General features: G+C 30.9%; 2 protein-coding genes across 3 annotated transcripts; one reads left to right on the top strand and one right to left on the bottom strand.

The window, feature by feature from the left end:
• Window positions 1-14,217: 14,217 nt before the first annotated feature.
• LOC111033836 lies at window positions 14,218-20,984 on the bottom strand. The gene is made up of 3 exons (XM_022314767.1): window positions 19,785-20,984; window positions 17,851-18,965; window positions 14,218-14,277 (listed from the first exon to the last, which is right to left on the bottom strand). The coding sequence occupies exons 1-3, from the start codon at window positions 20,020-20,022 to the stop codon at window positions 14,218-14,220; spliced, it is 1,413 nt and encodes a 470-aa protein (XP_022170459.1). The 5' UTR covers window positions 20,023-20,984.
• Window positions 20,985-21,326: 342 nt separating this feature from the next.
• LOC111033834 lies at window positions 21,327-22,191 on the top strand. 2 transcript variants are annotated; one of them, XM_022314765.1, is made up of 3 exons: window positions 21,327-21,596; window positions 21,680-21,847; window positions 22,036-22,191. In XM_022314765.1, coding segments are annotated over exons 1-3 (309 nt in total). In that variant the 5' UTR covers window positions 21,327-21,595; the 3' UTR covers window positions 22,176-22,191. The 2 variants fall into 2 exon arrangements, with proteins under 2 accessions (XP_022170457.1, XP_022170456.1); XM_022314764.1 differs by having other exon boundaries at window positions 21,332-21,847.
• Window positions 22,192-22,230: the final 39 nt, after the last annotated feature.

The raw sequence follows: 22,230 nt of genomic DNA, 5'->3' as shown, positions 1-22,230 counted from the left end.
TGAGGAGGATGGACAATTTTTAGCATGTAAGCTGCAGACGACAGAAAGCGCCTTTGTACACGCTCTAAGTGGCAAGAATCAATAACCACAAATGGGTCCCAGAGCACAGACGCATACTCTAGCATGCTTCGGACTAAAGAGCAGTAGACAGTCTTGAGAGATCCAGACAGCTTGAACTCCTTCATGGTGCGCATTACGAAGCCAAGCGATTTGAGGGCTCGGCAGCAGATGGAGTCAATGTGAGGGCGGAAGTTCAGATCGGCAGTGAAAAGAACGCCCAAGTCGCTATTGCTTGCAACTCTATCAATCACTGAACCATTGATAGTGTAAGAATAATCGAATACCAACCGGCGCCTGGTGAAGGACATAGCTTTGCATTTATTAGTATTAAATTGGAGGCCAAGAGTGCTAAACCATAAGCTAATGGAATCTAACTCGTTCTGAAGGGCGTGACAGTCAGCTTCAGATTCGATTTTTCGGAAAAGTTTCAGGTCGTCAGCGAACATAAGGAATCTACACTTAGGAACAGCCTTCGTAATTCCATTTATAAATAAAGAAAAAAGCAGGGGAGACAAGTGACCACCTTGGGGAACACCAGATGGAACAGGGACGACAGCAGATTTTGATCCAAGCACTTTAACCCACTGGACACGATCGGACAGGTATGATTTAAACCAGGACAAAATAGGTTCGCCAAAACCGGACTTATAGAGGATGTCAATGAGGATAGCGTGGTCTACACGGTCAAATGCTTTCACAAAATCAGTGTAAATCACGTCTACCTGGGAGCGATTTTCAAATGCCTCAAGGACAAAATTATTAAACACAATTAGGTTCGAAGTGGAAGAACGTCCGGGTCGGAAACCATATTGTTCGTCGACTAGTACAGAGTCAACCGAGGGCTGAATGGATTGCAGTACTAAGTTTTCGAAAAGCTTGGCAATATGACTTAGAATCGAGATGGGTCGATAATTCGTGACGTTAGATTTGTCACCAGATTTGAACACAGGGGTGACTGAGCTGATTTTAAGCATTGATGGAAAAATTCCATCATCCATTGAACGCCTGAAGAGTAACCATAAATGAAAACAGAGGACAGACCTGATGTTATACAAAAAGGTCCCAGATAGACCATCAGGGCCAACGGAGTGCACATTTTTTAGTGCAGCTAACCCGTTCTCGACATCATCGATACCGAAGATGCAGTCAGAAGGTAAAGTATGCTGCGCAAATGGGATTACAGGTATGCTACTTGCTGAGGAAGGCACATGGACTGAGTTAAAGTAAGATGAGAAAAGACTGGAGATGGATTCAGGACCAGTGGCACTTAGATCATTGAGGTGAACAGAGTTGGGAATACCATTGCTAGATCTACGCTTACGTACAAAGTCCCAGAATAGACGAGGATTAACTTTAAGCATGTTTTCAGTGTTATCCAGAAATGTTTTATAGCATTTTTTATAATAATACTTATACTGAGCGCGCAGGTTAGAGAACTTGTTATAGTCAACAGGGTTACGTGATGCTTTGTATTTAGCGTGCATTTCTTTCTTGGCAAAAACAATGTTTTTTAGATTTTTAGAGAACCAGGATGGAAATTTAGAAGGTTTGAAAACAACTAAATGTACAAAACTTGTAACACAGTAATGCAATGCATCGTACAATGCACACGTAGCAGAATCAATATCAGTTGTTGTTAAGGTTTCTAACCAGTTAAACGATGATAAGAAGGCACTAATACGAGGATAACAGGTTTTACGAAAATTATAATATTTATGACATCTATCAATAGAAGGTAAGTCATCTACAAAAGTAAGCATAAAAACTAAGGCTGGGTGGTAAGGATCACATGGAACCACCCCAGTAACGGATTTCTCTATATTTATCCGAGAATCATTGGAAAAAACTAGATCAAGGAAATTACCATGGGAGTTGGGTATGTGATTTAGTTGGAAAAAATTATTATATGCGAAAACGTCAGGAACACAGTGGATAGCAGGGCCAGAGGAAGAATAAATTAAGCCAAAATCGTCATTAGACCAGGATAGGTCAGGAAGGTTAAAATCACCAGAGAAAATAAATACGGAACCAGGTTTAGCGTCGATAATATATTGAGCAGCAGACATAAAGGACTCATATACCGGGATAGGGCTACTAGGAGGAATGTATACGGAGCAAACAATATAAGCAGTATTATTTACATAAAATTTAACGAATAGATATTCAACATTGTTAATGAGTGCAGGTAACAAGTTATGGACCACATCGTTACGAATGGCAACGAGAACTCCTCCTCCTCTACTAAAACTACTGGATTGACTACTTCTATCACACCTAAATACAACATAGTTGTGTAAACCTAATTCCGTGTCTTGGAAGCTATTAGTAAGCCACGTTTCAGTTAAACAAATGAAAATATAATTAAACACAGCAACATTACATTTAAAAAGACAAAGTTTGGTTCTTAGACCTCTACAGTTTTGATAGTAGCCCATGGTAAGCTTCACTCCTTGGCTGATAAGTTTTTCGGGGTGCTTCACAACACCAGATCTGGAAGTGGGTGGTGCGCACGCCATACTAAGAGGAGGACAGGTAGACGAACATAAAGATATCAGTTTTTTGGAGTGGCGTCTTGAATCATCTCAGGAGCAAGACGACCCCAAAAACGTTTGACCATTACACCATCGGGCCAGAATGCAGGATCGAGGACAACATCCAGCTTATCCGCAGGCAGACGAATATGGAACGAAGAGTATGATGGATGCCTTGTAACCATTTTGCTGATGGTCACGTCTGAGTAACCATTGAACATTTCAGATTCTAACAGGGCAGTTGTAACACTTGGATCAAGCCTCGAGACAAAAATATCAACATGCTTACGCACAGGCACTGATGACAGCTTGGAAGATGAGTTCTTTACAGAACCAACAATGAATTTTGATTTTACAGACGAAGATTGACTGGCAGTCAATTGGTTTGCGGGTTGAGTAGAACGATTACCCGTAACCGAGTTCGGGTGTACATCAACTGGCAGTTTAAAGAGTTGAGCATTTGATTTGGGAGTTAGGGCATTAGGTGCCGCATTGAGGTGGTTGAGCTTATCATGTAGCTTAGCGTTACTTAGAGCTACGGATTTGAGCTCCACAACCACGGATTGGAGAATATTAGCAATATTAATTGAGTTTCCATGCGAAGGCGATACAGGATCAGAAGAAGAATTTTTTAAAAACTTAGACAAGTCGTCACTTAGCTTCACACCAGCGGGCAGAGTCTGCGCCACTATATAGTCAACGAGCATGCTTTTAGTCCATTTGTTTAACTCGGAAGAAAGAAGATCATTGTTTTGTGTCATTATGTGTTTTCGTCTACCTGGTGAAAACGTGTGGATAAACAAAGGACAAAATAAGGCGCCTTAAGAAAAATAAATAGGCCAAATAACTTGCACCTGGCGTAGACAGCAAAGATAGGCGGCGACCTTGGCACGTGCCGGATTCGAATTACGAGATAGCCTCCACGGGTCGACGCTGCTTATCGATGTCGATAAGAATTCAACCGTAATTAGGTGATAGTATAAACTTATAATAAATTATTACCTTTCAATGATGCGCACAAATTAATTAACAAATGACTGAAAGTAAAAAATTTAGAATAAATTGTAATCGGACTGACTCAAAAACGACACCAGTCGAAGCACGCACTTTCCCGGATTTAGTGAACTAAAAAACGCAAAAAACGGGTAACTAGTTTCGAAGGAAACTTAAGACGGGCACAGAGCGTATAATGATATAGTACGTATATTTAACCATGATTATTTAACCATTATTACAATAGAACCCCTCTCGTCCGCCCTCGAATGGTCCACCACTCCGCGTGATCCGACCATAATATTATCGATATGAATAATTTAAAAATACATTTGTATTTTCCAACTTTACGGTAGATATATAAAATTAATTGCTAGTTTAATATTTCCCTTATCGATTGTCCGATTTAGTATCCCCGATCCCGACCTTTCTCGTATCTGTATATCTTTAAATTAGTGAGATTTTGAGAGGAAAACTTGAAAAAAAATGTAATCATTTTTATCTAATACCATTACGTATTGTATTTTAAAATGCGTATTAAATGGACATTGGGACAAAATTAATTTGTATTATAGAACATAATAAAATTTAAAAAACAAAATATGTCAATTAATATAATTTAATGCCCGTGGACATTGGTTCGACAACACAACAGTGAAAATTAAGTAGGGTGCTAATGCAGTTATAATAATTATTATTGTCTGTTGGAGTGGACTTAGAATTGGACTTATTGAAATCGTAGTAACTATAATAATATGTATTGACAAATTAGTTTGGCTTCAGAAGTAAGTTTATCGGAAATGATACAATATTGATACAATGATAACGCGGCGATTGTAAACTGCGCCCAAAATACAGGTAAATACAAAATCACACGTGTAAACTGCGCCCAAGTTTTTATCAAGCTTAAAATAGTGATATTATGTTAACTACACCCAGGTAAAATTACAGCTAAAATACTTAATTCGTAATACATACTTAATACTTAATACTTAATTAAAATATAATTTTAAAAAGCAAAATAAATACAAATACCTATTACAAATAATAACATATGGTGGATACATATTCATCAATTAGAATTTAACCATTATTATATTTATTAATTACTTTTTATAACTTTTCAAGTTTTTTTTTGTTTTTTGTTTTGGAGTTTTGGAATTTAAACGGTTCATTTGTACTATTTACTACATCAAACATAGAGACTTTAATAAGCGGATTAATAAATCAAAATTTAATAAGTTAATAAGTCGGACATAGTTTACACTATACCTTTTTGACTAGATAAAAATTCGGGCGTAGTTTACATTATACCTTTTTAACATAGATAAAATTTCGGGCACAGTGTACGTATGCCCTGATAACGGATTGTAAAATTTAATTACATATCTTTTATTGTCAACAAAACCTTAGAATCGGCAACGTTAAAATCATTGCTTTTACACCTATACTTACTATATTTTATGAGCAAGGTAAAACACTATAACTCATAAGATAAAATCCAATCTGACAAGCATACTATCCACAAGAGAGGATTGATTGAAGAACGGAATTCAACGGATTAGTATTTCTCAGAATACGTTCAAAAAATAACATTAACGCCTGAAGAACTAATAATTGTTCCGTGTGTGATAATATAATCAGCCTGTAAGACGTACTGAGCTACTACCTACAATATTGTTAGCACGTTATTATAAAATGTTTTACAATCGAAAATATCCTTGATTTAGGTTACCCAGCTGCTGTTTAAAGTTTTTTTTTTTTATTTAAGAAAATTTACAATCTATATACAATTTATATAATAAGTAAATATGATGAACAATATTACAAGACATGAATATCTTGAGGGAAAGGAGTGTCCAGTGACACTACTTCCAATTTAAACTTAGGGGGGAGGTAACTTTATAATAAGTAGCACTAGGAATTTTTTAATAAGTCACGCGGCCATTTGCGTTTGAGGCAACGAGAGAGGTTATCAGGGATTGTACAAGATGAAGGTTTAGATATGAGTGGGTTTGGATGGTTAAAGGTATTTTTATGAAATTTGTTATAATGATAAGAGGCAAGTGTGGATATTGATGGTATATTGAGCTCATGATGTATAGGGTGCGGTTGCTGACGTACCAGGGAGCATTAGAGAGGACACGCAGAGATATTGATTGGAACGCTTGGAAATTGATTAGGTTTGAGTTTTTAGTGGTACCCCACAGTTGAATTCCGGAAGTCATTGGCGGACTCAATATTTGTTTATATATTAGTGTTTTATTATTTAAAGAGATTTTGGATCGAAGAAGTGGTCTTAAATTGTGAAGACTGAGATTAAGGGAAGTTCTTTTAGCTCTGATGTGATAAGCCCAAGTTAGTCTTTCGTCGAGAAGGAGTCCTAGGTATTTAACGGAATCGACAATGGGAATTGTTTGGTTATTTATGTAAACTGGAGGAATTGTTGTAGGCCTGAGGGGCGGTTTATAGTTACATCCAATAATATTCAATACGAATGCGACTGTTATTATTACGATGCTCAACATTATGTTAGGTTAAGTATTAGATTAGGTTACAAACCCTGGTCATAATAAACGGTACACATACCTATATAATAAGTATTTATTATGCGCCTGCCAGTAGCAGACGTGCTGATTTACTATTTCATCTGTAGTTTCTGAAGTAATAATAATATATGGACAATATCATAATATATTATACATGTATAATATGGCATGTGTATTGTGTGTATACCTACAACCTGCCCATACCAACGCGCCTTTATGATGTGCGTGATGTGCAATAAATGTGAAAGTGTGTATGAAAAATAGTACGTGTGTACTTAACCGTTTGTGTTTTCACGAATCTAGTCGTAGGTATTCAAACCCGTACGAAGAAACGTGTCTCGTAGAGCTTTTACGCGGTGTGTGCCGTGTATTTTGACGACAGGTGGGCTTATAGGAACTTAGTTCTAAAACTAAATGCGCAATGTCTTACATGCAGACGTGTCGGTAAATATTGTATTGTTTACACAAATACACCTAATAATGTAATATAGCTATGATTTTTTATGCAGGCGGCCTCAGTGACGTTGAGGTGGTCCCGAGAATCGACATTTTATGGGTACACTGCGAATGCAAATACTTTATCTGAGAAAACGCCTGAAACATTTTGAATGGACAAAATTCAATTTGCATGTATGAGTATAGGTCCATATAATGGATACACACCTGCTTTATGAATCTAGAAAATCAACCCCCCCCCCCCCCAAACGGACCAATTTCTCCCCAGAGAAAAAGATTAAAGTAAAAACATTAAACAATAACATACAATGGAAATAAATAAACGTACAAATGATTCAATTAATATTTAAATACAATTCAATAATACGTCATAATGACACTATTGCCAATACAAAATGCACTTATATAAAATATATTAAACAATACACAAATTACAAATGCAAATAAATTAATTCATACTGTTTACGAGATTTTTATTAAATAACTATACAACAATTTGTTGAATTAATGAAGAAATAGAATTCAATAATACTTTCACATAATTTTGGCTTATTAATATTTACTTATTAAATTGGGTAGGTAATAAATGTACAACGTGATTGATGATAATCAATAGATATGACGATCGTATATTTCGAGTAATACAAACCTATTTTTCCAACCTATTATTATGTGTAAAAATATATACATTGATTCAGGGGATATATGTCTCAGTCCAGTGGTTAAACATCCAGATACCCTATTATATGTATCCCTGAGTCATTTAATATTACCGAGCTTTTTGTTTCTAAATCATTTTTGCAACTGGTTTTTTGATATTTTAATCATCCCTATATCATGATATTATTTCTAAAATTGTGAACATTTATTCGATTGTTTTCCAATTATCAGTTATCTGCAAATATATAACTCTAAACAGTCAGACTAATGCAAACACCATGATGGTTGGCAGATGCGCAGTATTCAATAATATGGTGATCTGAGAGGTGATTTACATAAAATGTCCAGTAAGAAATAATACAAAGCATAATGATACCGGTACATATTATATAAGTGTTTTTCCTCTAGCCTCGCAGATATTATTTAACTTGCAGTCCCTATATAAACGGTTTAATATCAAAAATCAATAATTATTATTTTCATCATTATTTATTGATACGCACCTGCAACTTGACTCACCAACCCCAAAAACTTCACAGCAGCCCCTACCTCTCAACAAACCTTTCACACTACGCGTCCACGCCACATGCCTTGCATCAGCTTGAAGGCAACGGAAAAATAAATTACAGTTCGAACAATAATATCATTACTTTTTTTTTTTTAAAGGCCAGCCGCTTGGCTCTACGCTTGCAAAAGGATTTCGGTCACCGTCGGGTCGGGTTACGAGTCGACGAAACGGCGGTATATTATAGCGATGGTGAAACTGTTACAAATGCTTCCGGGGGCGAATTTATTGGCGTTTTTGTTTTTTATATCGTAGTATATGTGCGTATGTAATTTAAATAAAAAATCAATGCTCGCACGACGAAGAGTATTAAAAAAAAACACTTGAAATAATACCCATACGGTTAGTTTTAGGCAGTGGTATAGTGGACGGTATACGGAGGTAATGGCGGTATGCGACGTATATAATTACTATGTATGGCGTGTACTCACTTTCAAAATGTATGATTTTGTACGTACAGGAATAAAATTAAAGTGAAAAATACGTGGCTATGCGATCGTATAGTGGTGGATGATCATAGCTGAAAATATATAATACGTAACCTACTTATATAGAATACTTCAATGGCTTAATATTATTAATTATCTTATAATCCTTCAATTTGTCTAGTCAATATCTAGTTTGATGACGTTGCGTTGAAAATCGATCGATAAATGATGAAACTCATTGATCAACAAAAAATCCATAAAGAGAATTAAAAATGTTTAGCCCATCCTCCTTCTACGGACAGAAATAAATTACCAGTTAACTTAAATGGTAGGTATTTTATAATTAATAATGTATTATTATTCGTAAATACTTTTAATGTCAGTATATGTGTTTAAGGTCAGCTGTGAAATGTAATAAATACATAATATATCATATGTAATATGAACGATCACAATTCATAATTAATATAAGCGAACCACCACTTGATGAATGCAACCTTCAATCATAGGTACGTGAAAATCTGAATGTAAGTATTTACATAACCCGCACAGATCAGTTTAAGATGCATGGTCAAGAAGCGTTAAATCACTGCAGCCATCATATTGAAAATACAAGAAATTCAGCTTATGGAAAAAATTGTAAATTATTATAGATAGGTAGGTACGTTGTTACGTATTTACTATATTGTTTTTAAGTATAAATTTACAAATTGTTTTCATAAAAAAAAAAACTAATAAATTTCAAACCTTTTAATCAAACAATATTTTATTTCAGATAGTTTTTGCTTATTTTTAATTATTGATTAAGGGATTGGCAAGGGGTGACAGAGCTCCCTCATCGCACACAGTTCATAATTTAGTGTATTCCCAAGAATTTATTTATAGTCACACCCAATCAATATTAATATCCAGAATTATTAACTACCTATTATTAATTATTTTAAGATACCTAAAAGAAGTTTGAGAAATTAATAATTATAATCTAATCATTCATATTAGCAACTACTCAATTTATATCAAATTCTCCAATAAATTACCTATTCGTATTACACAAAAATAAGTTTAGCCCGTATAGCCGTATAGTTGCCTAATACTGATACTTTTGTTAATAGTTTTTATGAATTCAAAAGAGATGTAAATTCAACTCTTAGTATTGAACTTTGAAGTATAATATAATATATATAGAAATATAATTTCCATAATTATTTAACAATGTCGATTTAGATTATATAAACAAATTAACATCAAAAAAATGAATAAATATACGATACGGCCACACGACGCTAAATACATTTATCTCGGTTTCAGTTAATGGACAAATCGGCATCAATTTACCTCACTTGGTGAATTAATTCGACAGAGATGACCAATATGCCTGTGGAGGATTGGATATATTTTAGCACTTGCAACTTAGCTTTTTTTAAATATGATTCAAACTACTATCTAAATTGCCCAGATATCTCTAAAGACAAATAATGTTCGTCATAAATGGTCAAGTAGTTTTTGATCGTATAGGCTATGAACAACGGACATTGCTTTTTGTTGTACGTTTGAATAACAAACAATAAATTAAATAGTAATTTCTTTTATTTGAAAAAAAATCCCATAACAACGCATTGTAGCTTAATCTATACCAATTTGTTTTTTATGTTATTTCTGTGGCCGATGGTAACCCTAAATAATATAAAAAAATTAATTATTGTCTACAAATCTACTCTCCTAATTTCAAAGAATAAGCAACTGTAAACAATGTGGTGCTTTAGAGCCTACCCAAAGAAGTAAACACAAATGGTTAATACGAAATATTATTATTAAGCTTTATTAGATATTAATTTATGAAAAAGCATGTTACATAATATTACACAAAATATAATTAATAAAAATAAAACAACATTTAATACCAACCAATATTTATAAAAAGTGTATTAAAAAAAATGTATTACTAATTAGTTTTGCGTTAATAACTACTTAAATTTCAATATTAAACCCAAATCATCAGACCCAAATAACTACTCTAAAGGTACGATGGCAATCACACGCAAAAATTGACTCAACATTCAATAAGCGTTATACTTAAATTATTAATTACCGGCAACGGGCTACATTTAAATACTATTGCTAAAACGCTAGCTTTGGTATGTTGGTAGAGTATACGGATTTTAATTTTGGTCTGATTTTATCACGAAAGTTACCAGCATAGTAATATAGTTACTGCTGCTTATTTTAAGCGATGATCTCTGTTTCTAATGATCATACTTTGTTACGGAAAAAAATCCGTACGCTGCAGATATAAAATATGATAATTGATAGAACTAACGTTTGCAGCTACCTAAAGTAGTAACGCCATCGCCAGTAACGCATCTCAGCATCATAATAATTATTACAACACTAGTGATATTTTTTGTCGACTCTGGTACTTTTACTTTTTAAGGACTTGGCAATGAAGCTGAAAACAAAAACTTTTTGAATACAAAAAAAAAGCCCATGTTATATACGCGGGTTTTTATTTAAGTATTAAGTACCTACTGGGATTTGATGTTCAATCGATGTTTCACACTTGAACAACAAGAACACATTTATTGTTTCAATGGATGTTTCAATACTGTTAAATCTTATATTATCATGTCTGACAAACAATTTAAAGGACATGGACACAAATACAAATATTTGAAATGCAGTTAATAGGTACCTTTTGAAGAGAGTTTGCGGTTAAAATAATTGTCCTTTAGGCTTTGAGACGCATAATAGATAGTCGTCGTGGCAGTTCTACAGTGAATCGAAAATTTGAGTTTATCTGAGTGTGTTCCGTATAATTATAATACTTAGGTACCTACATTATAATATAATTAATATAGTTTGTGACGTTAATGCACGTTTTAATATTTTTTTTAGTACATTGCGGGTAGCCTGAATTATGTTCTCACTGCACTATCACATGAATATGCTTATATACTATTATACTATAGGTAGATACTACGAAGTGACTAACCATGCATTTCTCCACCATTTTTTCTTTAATCATACATTTATTTCGATTCTGAATTCTGATTTTTGGAACTCTTAAGTAATAATATTTTAAAGACCATAATAATATTATCAAGTACTTAGATTTTCTATATAACTTGGATCGACCTGTGAAGGCAAACAATTATCATATTCGCAAATACTACAATTTTTAAATCATCAAAGCCTCTTTATATGTTAATTCTATTATCGTGGATTATTGTTTTTAGTACATAAAGATAAATAACTCGAAAGTACTAGAAACAAATTTCGTTTTTAATGCATACCTACTTAAAGATTTTCAATAAAATCATCTGCTCAATAATTTACAATAAAAAATGATTATTCTCATTTGAAAAAAAAATTTGTATCGCTATTCACTATTACAAGTCACTTATCCTAAAAAGCTATAAAAAATTGAATCCTTGAGAATATGTCTTTAAGTATACTTAAAAACTCCTAAAATCAGAATTTGAAGAAATGCGTTATTATAGTATAAAACAAGATAGGGTGAACATGCTCTCGGTGAATCATTCTTTATATACAGGCATGTGCCCACTAGAGAAGTAACAGACACACACCAACACCCCTGATTGCTGTTTCCCCGACCAATTCCCTTTAAGGGGACTATAAAAAAAATATATAACAAACAGTTATTGTAGTTTGGGGGTTAAAAATCATCCCCTCTGGGCTCTGGCCTTTCTGTTCGCCTTTTTAACTGCATATTATACATTATACGTACTTATATATTATTACATTATATTGCATTATATTATAAGGACATACGATATATCTACATCTATATTATTATTATACTGCAGCAGTAGATCTTCGACGTTATCTCAAAACCCCCGTCTCCGATAACTCTAAAACTTCAACAACTTCGACGACTGTGTCTTATATTTACCCACTTTGATGTTAAAAATATCAAAGCATAAATTAAAAATTGTAATGATTTCGGATGAAGCTGATGGACAACGCGTTTAGTGCCGAGATAGTTGTAAAAAAATAAATTACAACGGCAGCTAATTATGAGTTAGGAACTCAAATATAATATAACTGTAACAATTATAACACTGTAAAGTTAAGATCATCAACTGTAAAAAAGAAAAATAGAAATAACCATTTTAACACACTGTTTTTAAATAGAAAAAATGAAATTTCCATCAAATAGGCACTGGCATTTAACAGCACATGCTCTATTGGATAAAATATAAATATAAAACATATTGTTATAATACATCAAAATATTATTATACTAAAGTCTAAAAGTAATAAGGACATAATAATATCGTTACTACATAGCTGGTAGGTATATAATATATATAGCACTATATATACTTACATCACGTCATCACCTATAGGTTTTAATTTTTAAAATAATGTATTTTATGAACTATCAACTTTGACGATGGGTTTTCTAATTCCTATCCAGATTAGAAATAGGTGCCTCGTACATTAGTATTCGAGATGATAATGTTGTTATTATAATAAGCTATTTCTTAACGCCTCCGATGAAATTACGGCCTAACGACTTAGTAGCTAACGACTAACGATGCACAATAATAATATGTTATTGAAAACCGATTAAACTCCAGTGAGTACCCATTTCAAGTACCTATATCAAATTTAACCCTCGGTCAGCTGACGTTCACTTGTAAGTTGTACTTCTGTGGCTGCTGTAGTAGTTTTCAAACGTACTGTGTGTATGTTTATTGTTTATAATATATTAATATTATATTTTAATGTATTATTGTTATTATTATTACATTTTCTGTTGCAATAACTCACTCAAGGCGTACTCAGAGGTGGGGAGGGGTTCAAACCTCTTTCCCGTGAACACTTGACAAATATATATGTACTTACTGCTTACATATAATTTTAATTTTAATTCATAATGTATATTACAATATTGAATAAATTCCTGAGCACGTCTCTGAACTCACAAGTAAGTTTTTTTCAATTTAATGTTCAGGAAAAATAAACAACGAATACCTTAATTAAATACTAAAATACTAATGGTATAATATTATTCGCCGAGTACGTCCTACATACACCGTGGATTGGCTTTAAATTTAAATTAGAATTCTTTTCATACAAACAAAATATACTAAACAACTGAGACTCAATAATAATAATAACAACAGTAGAAACCGTAAAAGTCCCAGGTTCTTGTGCGGTGAAACAATTATAGTTGCATGCAAATAAGAATAACACGCAAAAACAAAGCTTAGTTGCGAATCATTTTTTTTTTTTAAATGTTGTACCAAACTGAGTGGTGATATTATTGTAAACAGGCAAGTGGGTTCGACAGTGTGTACTCTCGGTTGCGCCAGTAATGAGATTCGTATTTTTATTTGGACCAATTCAGTAATACAATACTAGCTTTACTGCAGACTATAATGTATGATTTCGACAGGAGAATATGTATATAAAAAAAGTGGTTGTAATATAATATACTTGACCGCTGTTTTTCACTGGACAGTTGTCAGCGGGCAAACTTTTGTGGCAGATGATCAGATAGAGAAGTTCCAATATTATTGTATCATACGTAGAAAATATTCCCCCATAATTTTACATGAGCAATGGTGTACTGACAAGTTACAGGAAAGAATTGCACTGTTTAGTGTTTATGCAAAGGATATAAATAAAGGTGAGTTGTGTTAAAGAATTCTTGACGTGTATACCAAGAACATAATACTCATAAATAAAAAAATATGGTAATTCAACATAGACAAATACACTCAATTAATAATTGATAGTTGTTGACCAAATTTCAATGAATGCATAACCATTATAATCAAACAATCAATGCATAACCATTATAATTTATAAATAAATCAATCTTTATCAATGTAGTCAAAGTTGATTTCCAGTGAATATAAAATAATAGTTAAGAAAGTTTGGATCATTCTGAGTAAAGGTTAAACAAGAATAGGTAATATTATAGATTTATATAAAAAATTATGAACTTAAGTATCTATTAGCAAGAAATTTAAAATGTTCCACCTCATAACTACGTCACCAGGAACCTGAAAAATGCCAAATCATTTAAAAACATACATACAATTATTTTAGTTGTGGTTGTCATCTTGTAAATCCTGTCAAAAAAAATACAAATTATACTGATTAAAATAGGCATAATATTATCGTCGTGAATTTCTCGAAACCATAATATTTTTTAAATTATTTTTTATTAGCTTCCGTGAAACAGTTACTATTGTTTACCAATTAATATACTCAAACTAGATTTCATATTAAATGTAGCACCTGTTATTCGTCGCAAAAAATCTTTCCACTCTCATAATAATCCAGAGACGTTTTTAGAATTTTAACACCCTACCTCAGTTAAAGTTTATATGCCACCTCTATAACGTCCCTCTGTAAATAAATATCGATAGAAAATATTAGGATACAAAAAGTTTTCAAAAACGTACCCACATAACAATTATTAGTGTTTAAACTTATTTAAATATTGGTTTTGAATTAAATTATTAATATTCAAATGTAAACGTTTAATTTAACTTGGTTTTACATTAATTTATCTATATTTAAAATAGAAACATATTTTAATATTAAATTAACCTTAATTTATGATTTAAACATTAACATTTATTGAACAATATTTATTTAAGACTATTGCATTGTTAAAATATTAATATTAAAATTCAGTTAGTATATTAATATCAATAAAATATCGTTTTGTAAGTATTCCATCAATATTATGCTCCTAGTATTTATAATACATTAATTAATAGTTAAAGAATAGTATTAAAACCTAAATATTTACGAAACATTATATTAATGTTCGAAAATTATATTATAATTTAATGTAAGAATACACATCAAATGTATGTATTATATAACAGCATGCAGCAGTTAGATGGTGGGCCGTGGGTAAATATGCTGAGCAGCTGAGCAGACTGAAAATTTAAACATATTATAAAAATAAAATATTACTGATAAAATAATACAGGACGTGGAGTAACACTGAAAGGTGCGGCGTACAATGCGTGACTATATATATATATAGTGATGATATATGATGCCCGGTGCGACAGCCGACGTCATGCAATCGTCAATAATTATTGAACCCACCATAATAAAGTAAATTTACTTAATCCATATTTAACTCAGTTTCTGCAATACCGTCTATAAACGCGCGGTGACATTACATGTTATAAATTTATAATGTTATGACTGAGACGGCCGGCCGCGATGTCGTTATCTTTATAAAAACTCCAAAAACCCGTCGAATAACCTATTTATAAATTATCTAGCTTGCTACAATATTATGAAAAACGCAATATTTCAATTCAGATACAAAATATAATAATAATATTATTATTATTATTATTATTAAATATTTCTCGTTTTAATTATTTATTACTATATAGCTTTTTTGAATATTTTATGGAAAACTAGATTTTAAAGTCTCCCCAGACAGGCCTCCACTGTATAATATTTTATATTAGATAATTATATCCGTAAGTTGTAACATAAAATATAATATTGATGATGGTCTAAAATTATTCATTATATTTATAAATTATTTAAATTATATTGTTATTTCGCCCCTTCGACATGTAGGTGTTATAATATATAACAGACTAGGTATAGGTATTATATGTATACCTAACATATAGTTGCCCAGACAAGGACAATTAATTATGTTATATGAATGTATTATTTCGAATTGTAGATATTATAGTTATACATTAATACGGCTGTAGTGATTTGCTTGATTCGAAGCATACTTTGATTAAAGCTTATTTTATATGGAGACCTGAAGTTGTTGGGTTTTGGCGAGGGTTTTGGTATAGACTCTCGATGAGTGTATAACTGCATGATGCTCTCATCGTGATTCGAACGGTGTAACATATTTTGAATTTGTTTACGATTATTTATTGCAAACTGCAATGTTTTATTTTTTCCGAAGGGGGATGACACGGATGACGTTGCCGATAGTATTATAATTTACTAAAAAATGTCTACAAAAGGATTTATGATAGATAGATACGTATTTGTTACCTTAAGATAAATCTTTATTATATTGTTGATCTAGTACAAGGTTTATAGATAATTATAGATATTATCTATAAACCTTGGATCTAGTATAATAGTCAGTTATCACATACATAATATAGTGATATCTGAAAAGGTAAATTGATTCAATTTTGTTTATATAGAAATATACACACATACACATACGGTATAACTATTTTAATTAATTAAAAAGAGGTATAAGTATAAAACAAAATACAAAATGCATAAGGTACCTACATAATAAGGTTAATATAATATAATAAAATAATAATTAATTATACGATAGTTACCTAAGAACATAATATTATATAAATACAAGCCTAAATTAAAATACAACATGGCAACCATAGTATGGTACTATGGTACTATGGTACAACTATATTGTATACCGAATAAAAATGATTAGCGGTACTTGTAAAAACAAATGTATACCTACATATTAGTTATACCTTATACCGACTTATATCTATTAAATTACGATTAAATACAAAGTTTATAATATGAGCTAAACAAGCCTTTTACATTTTTTTAAATAACTAAAATAAAATTATACACTAAATATAATACTATAATAGCCAATAGGTACAAATATAATATAATATTTTACATTTTAACTTAGACAACAATCTTACTTACTATAATTTCAATAGAAAAATTACACATGATATTTATTTCACACGCATACTGAGTATGAAATGAAATAAAAAAAATATTATAATAATTATTATTCGTTAAAATTTAAATAGAGAACAGCAGTATTGTAAAAGCTATTCTAATGTGTGTATAACTGGAAATGCTATTTGTTCATTTTCAACTTTAATAATCATATATTTGCATTTAATTTCATTTATACTACAATAATCAAAAGTTGACGAAAGGTTTGAAACTACAAAAATACCAAGTTTAATGCTGTCCATCGGTTTTATAAAAAAAGATCTTTTTAATAGAAAAGTGTAACCCACAATAACTTTTTCTTTTGATTCTGATGAACATATAATATTTATGACTTTAATTATTTCATTACTTTTAGACATTATGTAGCTATCTTTCTCTGAATTACAATTAATTTTAAATTTATTTGTAATTAAAACATGGTACTGCAATGGATTTATTAAATTGTCTAACAAAGGACCTTTTTGATGTTGTTTTTTACATACTATATCTTTGTTGTTATTATTTGAATTTGAATCAGAGGTTTTAAAAGTGTTAAAATTATACTGTTCTTTGTACCTTTTTACTGCTTGTTGCAACGGCTGAGATGCTTTCCTAACAGTTTTTTTTAGTGTTCGCATATGGTTTTCAAATGGAAAGGCACTAGCATTGTCTAAGGGACCAAAATTATGAAAATCATCAACAATATGTTGTAGGGCATGTATATTGTGTGATGCTTGTTCTGTACCATAAATAGAACAAAAGTCTTTAATAAAATATTTTAATAGTTTATCACAGAAACTTATCATATTTTGATTAGAATTTGAAGATAATAATATAGTAAAAGCCACATGTAAACATAAAAAGTTTGAATATAATTTTTCATTAAGGACTTTTTTTAAAATTACCGGTCCGGTGTATAAAACAAATAGTCGAAATTCTGTAGCTTTCCAATTGGAAAACTCGTCTAAGCTTCTAGGTTTTCTGGGAAAATCATAAGTTACGCAGTTTCTTAAACTTAAATGTAAAATATTTAACTTGTTTACTTGTTGTCTACTAAGACGAATATTTTTTGAACCTTTAGACAACCATAAACGAATAAGTTTTTTTATTACACCTAAGCAGCACAAATGCATATAGTCCAAAGAAAATATTTGAATTATATCTAAATTTGGTATGTTTATTAGTTTAGTCATTGTTGTATTTGTTAAATGATGTTGTTCCTGTAATTTGTTTTTAAATGATTCATGAGTTCGTTTTAATGCATTAATTTCTGGAAAACAAAGTCGATTACGCATGTATTGTCCTTTCGTTTCACATCTGGTGCACGAGAAAAACCCAGCATGGCCTTTAATTTTTAGCACAAACGATTTTGCGGGAACATCGCACACTATGGTTTCTAAAATAACTTTTTTTGTGACAATATTTTGGCTATCTATTTTAAATTGTATCCCATTGTTTATTAAATCTACTATTTCTTCACAAAAATCATTTAAAAATTCGTTACTGTCTAATGGCTTTTTATACCCCCAATAAATACCTATCGGAAATACATTTTCCTTGTATGGTCTTATATAGCATAATATTGGCCAAAAACAACTTCCAGAACTTTTAGTGAGTGGTAGACCATCAATTCCTACTACTAGTTTTATGGTATTAGTATTACATCTTTCTGCAGAAGGATAAAATTGTTTTATTCCAGATAAAATACCAAAATGATAATAGTATCCCGGGTCAATTGTTTTTAAAATAATTTTTTTAGATGACACTGATGTCTGTAGTAAAGTCCTAGCATCTTTAGGGAGAACAGTTTTAAAACATTGATGCTTTTTTAATATACCTAATAAACTACTAACTGCTACATTACTTATATTATGTTCAACACTCCAACTTGAAAGTTGATCATTAATTGTTGGTTCCTGCAAGTCTTCATTATCGATTGCGCTTTGATCAGAATTTTCACTGCTGGATAATATGCAGTTATAATCATCATTAAAATCGGATGATAAAAGTTGTTCGTTTTCTATAATAATATTTAAAAATTGTATTCATATTATATAATATGTAGGTAATACATTATCTATATTATTTTTTGGTAAAGATAATGGTCGGTTTTTCTACTTATTATTCCACAGCTAGTATTTATTAATTTAAATTTTATAAATATTTGAATAAGGCGTGTATATAATAATCACAACAAAAACCCTTCGTAAACTTCGTGTAAAAATGTCTAAGTAAAAAAAAATATTAGATCTTTAAGCACTATAAAGATGTGATATCATGAATTAATGCTAAGTATATTGAATTTAAGTAAACGTATTTTGTTTCAATAATTTATTTACTTGGCGAGGAATTATTTCTTAAACGAAACTAAGTGTGATGAACAAAATAATTAAATGGCCAGTGCCGTATTTCCCAGTAAACACTTTAAGCTAGTGCTTTGGGCGCCAAATTATTTTTAATATTACATTTTTATTATATGTTACTAGAACGGAAAGCAATGCAACTAATAATTATAAAATGTTTTTAGATCAACGAGATTGTGGCAATTTTTAATTTCAAATTTGTAGATTTTATCATTTTATAATAGCATTGCTGCGTTAGGTATTTATGATTATTTTAATAATATTATCATTAATATTTATATTATTCTAAATTTTTTTTAAGAAATAATTTCTCGCCAAGTAAATAAATTATTGAAACAAAATACGTTTACTTAAATTCAATATACTTAGCATTAATTCATGATATCACATCTTTATAGTGCTTAAAGATCTAATATTTTTTTTTACTTAGCTCGCGCCACGACCGTGGCGCTGGATATAAAATATAATATACTTACGATGATACTGTTTCTCTTGCTCATTCAAATCAACAACTACAGACTCAGGGCATTGGATAGTAGTAGTAGAAATAGAATTATTCATCAAATCGGTTGAACTAATGCTGCATGATGGTGTTGGTGTATTAATTATTATTTCATCAGATAACTCTAATTCCTGTAATGAATTTGTCTCAACTATTGTACTAATTTCATATAATTCATCGAGCAAACGCCGTTTTTTCGTAGAGTCACTCATTCTATCAAGTACCTACTGTAGTACAAATCTGAGAAATACATTTAAACTTTTAACTGACATTTTTTACCAGATAGGCAGTAATAAATTACGTTTATTAACTTAAAATTTACTTACTAATTATTATTAAATACAGTTGACTAATAAGTCGAGCAAATCACAGTACAAAGAAATCTATATACGATTAAAATAGAACTATTATGAATAATAATAAGACATAAGAGTAATAACGTGTCTTTACAATTCTAATGCATGCAATTATGCAGTTGTTACAGCAGTAAGCCAGTAAAGACCAAAGAATACATGTACAGTTTCTCTGAGACCCTGCAGCGTGAAACAGAGAACATCACGCAGTGTCATGACGCCCCGTATACATTATAAACGCCTATATTTTGTCCGGAATCCGGATTAGTATGTATAGTTGATGTTAGACGAGCAGTCAAAACGCAGCAGAGAAACCGTACAATATTATGTATTGTAATATTTGTGTTCAAAATGAGTACATTACATAAAAATTGTTATGATTGTATAGCAGGTGTTAGTGTTGAGTCTTGAGTGTGATCCAATGTTGGTCGAACGGGGAAGGGGAGATTATGACCTTTTAAAAAAAAAATATGTAGGTATGATCTTATAACCATAAATTAAATTTTCAGCTAATAGCTATAGTTGCCTGGCTTAAAAAATATCAATAAAAAAAAAACATTTAATTTTTAGTGTTCATTAAAAAATCATCCACATCACCCCATAAAAAATAATTTGATTACCATAGTTCATACTCCACAGTGACTATAGTGCGATTAGGTATATAGATAATATTATATTATATAGCCAATATAATAGGTGTATCGTGTATAATATAATACATTACTAATTGATATACTAAAATAGTTTATCAGTGGCACCAAATGTTTACTCTTAAACAAGAGACAAGTGCGAGGGGTTACAATGAAAATTAACAATTTATAAGGTTTGAGGTCATATGTATATAAAACTCGGATTAAGACATATATGACGTGCTAAATAAAACCACTGGTAACATCATGACGAAATACATATATTATATAATATTATATACATATTATAATAAATTAATAATACTCGTACACTTATAATATAATATATAATATATTAATATGTATTTAGTATACATATATATATATATGTAAATATGTATATTATATTATATTAATATATATATTGTAATTTATAATATATTTTGTTATGGGTAATAAAGTAATGCCCAGTGTTGAAGCCTTGAAAAGAATAACAATTGCGGCATTGCGCCGACACTGTCCCCCGTCAGCGGCGGCGGCGCGTCATGTTTACACTATATTATCCGTGGTTATGAATAGTAAGTTGTAGACAAATATGTTTAAAAATAGAACAATAGGAAATCGTTATCATCATAGGAATATACGATTATACGAATTGCCGCCGCCGAGAACATTCGATAATTATCTTATTATTATTAGATTAACCCAAGTAACCAACATAATTTGGATTTCCAGTTGTCAATATTGTTATTTCAATTTCATCCATTAGTCGTTATAGACGTATTTGTTAGCTCTGCGTCTACAGTAAGATTATTTTGATGATTTGTGAACATTTTATAATTTTTTTTTTTTAATTATTATACCCACTTTTATAATGTGGTCGGTAGTGCATTTTAAGGAGGACAATTCCGTGGAAGTGGTACCCAGTAAGTGGGTTACAAAATATAAATGTGCTTGGCCAAACGGAAACACTAAAAAATTTATCGAAAGTCAAAGTGACCCTGATTCACAAATGTTTAATTGGTTTAAAGCACGTGCATTGTTGTCAAACATCGGTAAGTATTCGAATTTGAATTACTTAACTTCTTAACCCTACTGTAATGTGTTTAAATTTGAAATAATATTGTATTACCTAGTTAGATATTAGGTATTATATTTTAGGTATCTATGTTTTAATAAATTATTTATTTAAATTTATAAAAATACAAAATATAATTATTTCAACTATACATTTTGTTTTAAGAATTATATTCTGAAGCACATAAAAAATGCAAAAAAGCTGTTTTTACTTCAGATTTATCATCCTCCGAAAATGACACAAGACTTCAACGAAAATTAAACAGTAATAAACTTAAAAATCATGGTAAATCAGGTATTAATTAATAAATTATCTATATAATATGTAGTCTACTAGTTATATTACCTATATACATTATAC

Source organism: Myzus persicae, unplaced genomic scaffold (genome assembly GCF_001856785.1).
Source record: "Myzus persicae strain clone G006 unplaced genomic scaffold, MPER_G0061.0, whole genome shotgun sequence".
NCBI classification, from domain to species: domain Eukaryota; kingdom Metazoa; phylum Arthropoda; class Insecta; order Hemiptera; family Aphididae; genus Myzus; species Myzus persicae.
This window is presented reverse-complemented; position numbering and strand designations above follow the sequence as displayed.